General features: G+C 37.5%; 1 protein-coding gene across 4 annotated transcripts in view; it reads left to right on the top strand.

Moving 5' to 3' along the window:
• The first annotated feature begins 6,231 nt into the window (after positions 1 to 6,231).
• The window catches only part of LOC107688764 (nuclear factor of activated T-cells 5-like), a 27,230-nt gene continuing 24,771 nt past the window's right edge, over positions 6,232 to 8,690 (top strand). For 3 of the 4 annotated variants that reach the window (XM_016486553.1, XM_016486530.1, XM_016486546.1), the window contains exon 1: positions 6,271 to 6,546. In XM_016486553.1, the coding sequence (XP_016342039.1) occupies positions 6,474 to 6,546 (73 nt within the window). In that variant the 5' untranslated portion in view covers positions 6,271 to 6,473. The other variant, XM_016486538.1, reaches the window with a different exon arrangement.

Below are 8,690 nucleotides of genomic sequence, written 5' to 3' on the forward strand. Positions count from 1 at the left end.
GCTCAGCTCCAACAATGAACTGTTCCAATTATACACTTATTTTCACATAGCTATGAGAAGCGTTAAACATGGACGCGCGTGCAGTTGCTGTACTGTATTAAAGCTTTAATCAGGATAAAACTGTATATTAAAAGCTAACATAAGCAGTAGCATTTACTGTGAGGGGTGAGGGGGCGGGCCGTTTAGACGCGCACTAGAGGCAGTTTAGCCAATCACAACACACTGGGCTAGCTAACCAATCAGATCCCATCGCCTATTTCTGAGGGAGGGGCTTCATAAAAGCAGGAAATTATCAGCGCGTTTCTCAGAGAAGAGAGAGAGCGGTGTGGAATAAAGGTAAATTATGTGAAAAATAATGTTTTTTTTTAAACGAAGCATTAACACGTTAGACTGCACCCCATAAACACAATCAAGCAACAGTCAACCACCCCTTTAACTAAAGGCCCAGGTATACTTTATTTTCTGTGTTCTGCCCGTCCTTGTGCACAGAGTGCAAACCTAGTAGACCTTTCTTTTCAAATGCTCAAATCACTTGCACATGGCACATGTTTTTTTCCTAACTGCCTACATAACGTTGAAAAAAATACTAACCCCTGTTCACTACCTAAACCCTAACCTTAACCTCAGTAGAGAATTGGCAGAGCATCCTGATAGCATTACTGTCTGTCTCAAACTGATCCATCCATGATATTCTAAATTCTGAACTCAATACATGAAGTCTGAACGTCTCTTGACAGGTGATTGAGTTGACCAATGAAATTGGCTGTGGGGAGGGGTTTACTATTTAAACCATTGATTTTATGATGAATGGGAGAAATCACAATGCCCAACGTGAGTCCTGCCATCCAAAGAGCCAACTGACCAAAAATTCACAACCTGGTCTTTATGATAGTTTTTGATGTTTGATGACAGCATCATGCAACTGCTGTTGGTTGGCCTGATTGAAAATAGCTGTCTAAGTGCATTCCCAAGATGGCCGCCAAATGGCCTGCCTTGTCCTGACAGACTTCGACAACATTCTCTGTGAACGGTCATGATGGTAGTTGGCCTAAAAGAGAAAACTGACTTTAGAAGACTTATAGGTTTACATCATTAATTTCCCTCTTGTGGCAATGCTGAGATTGCAATGTGTACTTGCAATATGTTATGATGTGAACTGCACTCTGACACATTTCGGTATGAAACAATACAATAAAATAAATAAATAAATGAAATACAAAAAATAAATAAATTGACCTAGTGTATCTATAAGTGTTATCATTACTGGTTTAGATATGATTTTGTGCTTATGTTTCAAAGTTGGATAGCTAACTACAATTAAATGGTTGAAGATTAACACGCATACATACAAGTATATACAGATGAATGTGAAGGTCAATGTTGGAATTACTGTTGCTATAATACAATTAAAGATATCCATTTTAAAGAGGAATTCATGTTTGTTTAGTTGATTGAGACAGATCTATTCTTGGCTCTGTTTGTTACTGTATTTGTTTTTATGGTATGCCAAGGCCGATTCACACAGGTATGTGGTGCCAAATTGGATTAACATCAGCAGATTTCTCAGCTGAGCAGAGAAACTCTTCCATATGTTGATGAGCAATCCAGAACTGTCACTATATGCCTTAAAAGGCACATTAATAGCCTATATTGCCATTAAAGCCAAGTACATTACATATAATTAACCCTGATTTCCTGTTGTTCCCAAATGTGTGAGTAAAAAATCTCAAACCTTAGAGTCAAACCTGTGCAATCTCATCACCTTCTATTAAGAAGGAATAGGATAAAGTATTTTAATACCAAATCAATTACACACTTCAGCTTTGAGTAAGAGTTACAAAAAGCTTGTGTTGTCTTACAAAGTGCATTTAGAGGCTCATGGTCTGCCTTCACGCCATGTCATAGCTCTCTGAACATCCTGGATTTCAGATTTGTTTCGCTATGCTTCAATCAAAAACCATTGGTTAGGCTGTAATTCTTTGTTGGCCAAAGACTCACTGTACAGAACACAATGTGAAAGCTTCACACAGGGCTCTAATTTACGATGTGTGCTGTGAAATCCCTCATACCACCAGTAAAAATTCTGCCCACTCAGGTCCATTAAATTCTTTTAAAGACAACATGAAACAGCATTTACAAGCTAATTTACTTCCATAGTTTGACATATTTTCTAGTAAGACAAGATATTCAATAAGAAAAAAATGTAGGGCAGAACTTGATTATGTCCATCAGAAATTGATTGTGAAAAAAGGTCTTTATATGAGAGCAAAACCAAAGTATTTATGTTTGCAATACTTCTTTTGTGTTTAAAAAATGTTTTGCTTGAGATGCTTTCCTTCCATTTTTTCCCAAAATGGTTTGCTGTTATCACATAATATTTTAATACAAATTGTATTAAAATTCAGTTTTCATGTTGACTTGAAATGAGGTTCTATGACTGTGAAAATGTTCTCACCTTGTTGTTGTATTGCTGCGTTCCATTTGTACTTGGAAGTTGGAAATTCCGAGTTGCCAGTAAGAACTTTTAGCTGGAATGCCCTCCCAAGTCAGAATTCCAACTCGGAATCTCGGAGGAATCGCAACAACTCCAACTTCAGAATCCAATATGGTTGCTCATCAACAAGAGAGATAGTAGTAATATATTGTTTATTAGCGCTTATGCTTGTCTCTGTCTCAATACACTCAGTGGTGCACACAGTACTATCCATCCTCTAATTGTGGACATGATACTATGGTGTTATCTGTGCAAAATACCATTTTTATGTGTTTTTAACTGATTGCTAATGATGGATGCGTTCATTGCGGTTTTATGATTTCTCTTCTGGAACATGGTCCACTTGGCTGTGACGTCATTCCCAACTACGACATCTGACTTCCAAGGTAAATGGAATGCAGCATATGTATAGAACAGTAAGAAGATTCTGGATATCATCATCTTGTATCATCAACGGAGGAATTCAAACAATATCAAATGCCTGGTTGATTGTTCATTTTAGTGGCATCAAGAGGAATCGCAACAACTCCAACTTCAGAATCCAATATGGCTGCTCATCAACCAGAGAGATAGTAGTAATATATTGTTTATTAGCGCTTATGCTTGTCTCTGTCTCAATACACTCAGTGGTGCACACAGTACTATCCATCCTCTAATTGTGGACATGATACTATGGTGTTATCTGTGCAAAATACCATTTTTATGTGTTTTTAACTGATTGCTAATGATGGATGCGTTCATTGCGGTTTTATGATTTCTCTTCTGGAACATGGTCCACTTGGCTGTGACGTCATTCCCAACTACGACATCTGACTTCCAAGGTAAATGGAATGCAGCATATGTATAGAACAGTAAGAAGATTCTGGATATCATCATCTTGTATCATCAACGGAGGAATTCAAACAATATCAAATGCCTGGTTGATTGTTCATTTTAGTGGCATCAATGCTATTCCAAGGACCTCCAGCCCTGCTCCTGGAGAGCGACCGTCCTGCAGAGTTCAGCTCCCAGTCATACACACCTGAACCAGCTATTTAAAGTGTTCAAGGTTACTTGATAATTATAGACAGGTGTGCTGGAGCAGGACTGGAACTAAAGTCTGCAGGACGGTAGCTCTCCAGGAGAAGGGTTTGAGATCCCTGCTATAGCCCTTAGTCAGAGTGGTGCCATATTTTATTTTTTGACAGGAATGAAAATGAGGTTGTGGGGGATAGAAATACTGTGTTCAATGGATTGTACTGTTGTTTTACAACATACTGATACATCAGTCTGTGTGAAAAAGACTTTCAGTAGACAAAAACTCTGAAGTTGTGAGCTGTGAAAATTACATTATCTAGGACGTTTATACAGTGCCTGCCATTATAAAGACTGTCAATTTGATTTGGCATTTAACCTGATTAAGATTTAAAAAATGCAATTCTGATTGGTGGTGCAAATCATAAACTTCGTAAATCTGCCACAAAAATAAATCTGCAGTATCCACCTTTTTCCTAACGAGATTATGGGAGGCACGTCCGGTTTTGGGAAGTTCCACTCACAAAGACTGAAACAAATCATTTCAAATAATAAGGTTGGCCTACAAATAATCCTTATCTCTCAGTTTGACTGAATTAACAATTTTTCTTCATGTCCTATTTTCAGACGTCAGAATAACATAATGCCTGGTATTTAAATGTGACATAACAATAATATATTTGGCTGTCAAAATAATAGAAATTACTTTGAAATATTATAACTCAATGTTCCAGTTAATGAACATTTTTGGTGAAGGCAGTGCATGTTACACAAACATTCATTACTACATTGATATTTAACACGTTCGTAATATTGCTGCAGAAATAATCGGGCTTTTTGGGTTATTCATCGTCTGTTGTAGTAATTTGTTAATGCTTTTACACTTTTAAATTTCTTTTTAATGTTTGATGGTTGAAGGGTAAGTAGAGCCCTGATAGCACACGTACATCACGGAGACGTCTGCATTACATCTGTAAGATGTATTTTTTAGAGCGTTTGCTCATCTGCAATACGTCTATAGGACGTTTCCTATCAGATGTCAAATAGACGTTTAGAAGATGTCTTTAAGATGTTTATGATTTAGAATGAATGTAAAACTGACATCTTACAGACGTCTATCAGATGTTTGTACACAGCAGATGCTTTCCAGATGAAGCAATCTTTAACAGACATCTTGCAGACGTATGTGTGCTATCTGGGAATAATGTCACCTCATTGTACCCAGTTTTTGAAACTGCTTTTCATCACGTTGAATCTGCTGATTGTTTCCACCCTTCTACTCCCATAATTCATGCATGCAAAGTCATGCGTGTGTAGAAAAAAGGTGGATAGTTGAATCTTGTCAGAACATCAGTGTGGTTTTATTGTGTGCACTTGATAGCCAGCAGCAATTGCAAAAATGCCTTGATGATTACATTTATATTGGAGGACTTATAGGTTAAAAATTGTTAATAAAAATGATCCTACACTGTAAAAAAAATTTACGGTAAAAAAACGGCAGCTGTGGTTGCCGGAATTGTACCGTAAAAAATACGGTAGCAACGTTTTAGGTTTTACGGTTTTAACCTAAATGTACAGTTAAATACCGTAATTTCCTTAACTGATATAATGTTAATATACCAACCTATTGAAGTACTGAAATCTGTTTTGTACCTTTGTAATACACTGATAACCACCAAATGCAGGAGGTGATGAGAAAGTCACATGATGAACCAAAGCCCATCACAAGCAGCTTTTAAATAATAACATATATAGAAGGTGCACAGTGTTATTCACACAAACACTAAACACCATCATGGTAACACACATGATACTGAAATAATGCAGTAAACATTCATTTAACAACATTAGGTGTAACACACAACCCTAATATAACAAAACTGATAAGAAAAAACTAAGAAGAAACATTTAAAATTGAAATGTAACGCATGGAATTCTGGGAATGTCAATTTACAGTTATTCACTGTAAATTATACAGTCTTTTTCACTTCCAAAAATGGTATACTACCGTAAAACTAATGTCCAATACATGTAATGTCCAATACAGTTTTTCACCGTATATAGTAGGGGAATTTACTATTAACCATTATACAGGATTTTACTGTAGCATTTTTACAGTCTTTTACCGTTAAATTCACTGTAATTTTTTGCAGTGTAATTTAAAAACAGGTGTTTAGCCTAAAATCAACACTGCTAGGAAAAAGGGAACATTTTAAATGGGATCTTTGCCTGTTTTTGATACTCTCATATACTCTCCCATATTCCTTGTCTTCAGCATTAAATCACACTATTCCCAGAGCAGCTCGTTATTCAAGTGTCGCAGTGCTGCTTTCAAGTTTTCTGAAAGAACTCCCACGACTTTCTCTCTAACCGTGGGCGCTTTGTCAGATTTTTACCCCCACTTTTTTCGTTGTGGGCGCTTTTTTTCTGAGAAAATCAAAAGAAAACTTGCGTTTCGACAGAGTGCGAGTGCATTATTCAGTTCAGTTCATTCCCCAAACGAAATGCGTTATACATTTTATAGATTCATTGACTTATTGAACATGTGCATCAACAAAGTGCGTTTAACATAGGAATAATTAAAAGCATACACTACATTTGATCATTTTACTTTAACTAAACTGTGGTGACTAAACTGTAAGTAATATGATAGAGCAAATCTAACACTAATCACGTAGTTATAGTCGAACAATAATAATGTCAGATACAGAAATCGTGCGCATGCGCAGAAAGGGGGGAGGAGTCGCTGAAAAAAGGTGAATGGCTCTTATGGCTGGCTAGCTAATCAGATGGAAAAAACATATTAAAACGTTCCCGAGTGTGAATATTACTACCGTACATGTGCTGTAAAGCCTTTATAAGGATTTTATGATTGAAACCATCTCTCTTTCTGTATGCATTGCTCTTGAAGCGGAGCGTGATAAGAGTCGTTTCCTCTGACCTCATGAGGCTTTAGCATGCTAGCATGCCCTCTGATTTCATATCTCTCCTGAGCGCCGACATCGACCCCAGTTCTCCCAAATCGCTCTATTCCAAAGGTAAGAACGTGTTTTTATAATAGCACATCCTTTCTTCATTCATTTAGATTTGCGTTTGTCTTTACGGAGACGTTTAGCTGTGCATAAATATGAAGAATTGCTAACGTCTCTTAGCACGGCAAGACGCGCTAGCTGCGTGTATTTATAAATGTGTGTATATGTGAGTCCATATGCCCATATGAACGGGGGAATGTGAGTCTGTGTATGTGTATGTGTGTGTGAGTCTATATATAAATGCGTGTGTGTGTGAGAGAGAGTGGGTGTGTGTCTGTTTACCTTTATACACATTTTAAGTGACTCGTGGCTCCGAGACAACCAAGGTTTGTTGTCTAACACCAAAAAAGTATTTCAGACACACACTTTAGGTCCTTGTGTGGTGTTTTATGTTAATCATGCACTATAAATGTTGGACTAGTGCCATTGTAGAGGGTGCCATGTGCAGAACCCGATCCTCAGCTATTATAATTAATATTTCATCTGCCAATAGCAACACATTCATGACAGCTAACATGCTGCTGAATCTGGCAGTGTTGACTTGTCATATTAGCAGGTAAGCATGTGATTGACTGATTTGACTGTATGATGTTCCTGTGTTGATGTGATGTTAATAGACTTAAAAGTTAGTGGCGTACAGTAAGCCCGTTATTTGTAATGTGAATGATTGAAGACAGATACAGCTACAGATAGTCCCTCTGTGGTAAGCCACTGGGAAGTGGATAACATCCTTTTTTTGGGGTTTACATGCAGATTAAGGATGCATATTTGAATATGAAAAGAAATTGTCTTATTATTTTGAAGCTCTATTAAACATGCACTTCTGTTGTTTCTTGTCCAGCACTGTTTGCGTTACAGACATGAATGACACTTCAAATGATGATAAAGCAGATTAATTCACTTTTGTTAGAACACATTTGCGAGTACAGAGCAACATGCTTAAACAGCCTTAAGGCCTGTTCACATTGAAAACGATAACTATACCAGTAACTATATTAGAGGGCATTTACACAACATCATTTCAATGTTTTATGCGTTTTGGCTGTTCATTTACACGACAGCAGCGTTTTGGGGCTGTGAAAATGCTAACTTTTAAAAACGGGTTTCAAAGTGCAAGTTTTTGAAAACGATATGTTGTTATTTCCGTTTATACAACAGTTCGTTCTGGTTCTCAAATCTGATTGGTTGAGACCCGTGAGATATTGTACTGGTATCGCTACAGGAACGCCCTTTCACAATTTTGCATCACTCCGCTTGTTCTAGCCGGGTCTATGTTTTTTAAAATTATTCACTGAGCTAATCGTAGAGTACGTTAGTTAATATAAGAAGAAACGTCTAGCTTCGCGGTCTCTCATTTGGATGCACATCTTGCCGCATTGTTTCTCTCTTATAACCTGATTATTTCTCACTAATAACCTAACTGAAGCAGCACATGCCCTTGATACGAATTCTAAAAGTGACGTATGTTTAACGGTCAACTTGAGCTTTGAATCCGTGGCGGAAGGAAGTAGTTCCGCACAAAAGAGGGTTTTATTAGGCACTCCGTTGTTTCTTGTTTAATTACACACGTTCCTTCGAACTGTTGTATAAACGCAATATCACTCGAGTACGAGGGCGGTATATCAGCGGCTGTTATTGCCTCCGGCCTCGTGCCTCTGGCCTAATCACAGCCTTGCTGATATAGAGCCGGTATCGCTCTCGTACTCGAGTGATATTGCTCATGTATCTCATAAAAATGTGAATTTGTGAAAACGGTGATGTCACGTGCATATTATTTGTTCGTTTTATGGCCGTTTTATGTTCTGTAAAAAAATGTTCATATTGGTGACATATCGGTGGCATATTCGCCGATATGATATATCTGAGACAGGCTCATATCGGCCGATAAAATCGACAAACGATATATATCGTTTTATATATATATATATCTATCGGTCGGGCTCTAATTTATAGTTCTCAAGCTATCTGACATGGGTCACGTGATCATGCTTGGCAACCCTCTACATTGCGAGTAAATCACTCACATATGCGACTAAATCTTACTCTGGGCGACTAAATGATGTCTAATATTAGCCACTGGCTAATAAATTCTCAGATTTTACTCGCCAGTGTGTGAGTTGGAGGCTAAGTATAAGTTTAGCTCAGATATA

Source organism: Sinocyclocheilus anshuiensis, unplaced genomic scaffold (assembly GCF_001515605.1).
Source record: "Sinocyclocheilus anshuiensis isolate Anshui unplaced genomic scaffold, SAMN03320099.WGS_v1.1 scaffold669, whole genome shotgun sequence".
NCBI classification, from domain to species: Eukaryota; Metazoa; Chordata; class Actinopteri; order Cypriniformes; family Cyprinidae; genus Sinocyclocheilus; species Sinocyclocheilus anshuiensis.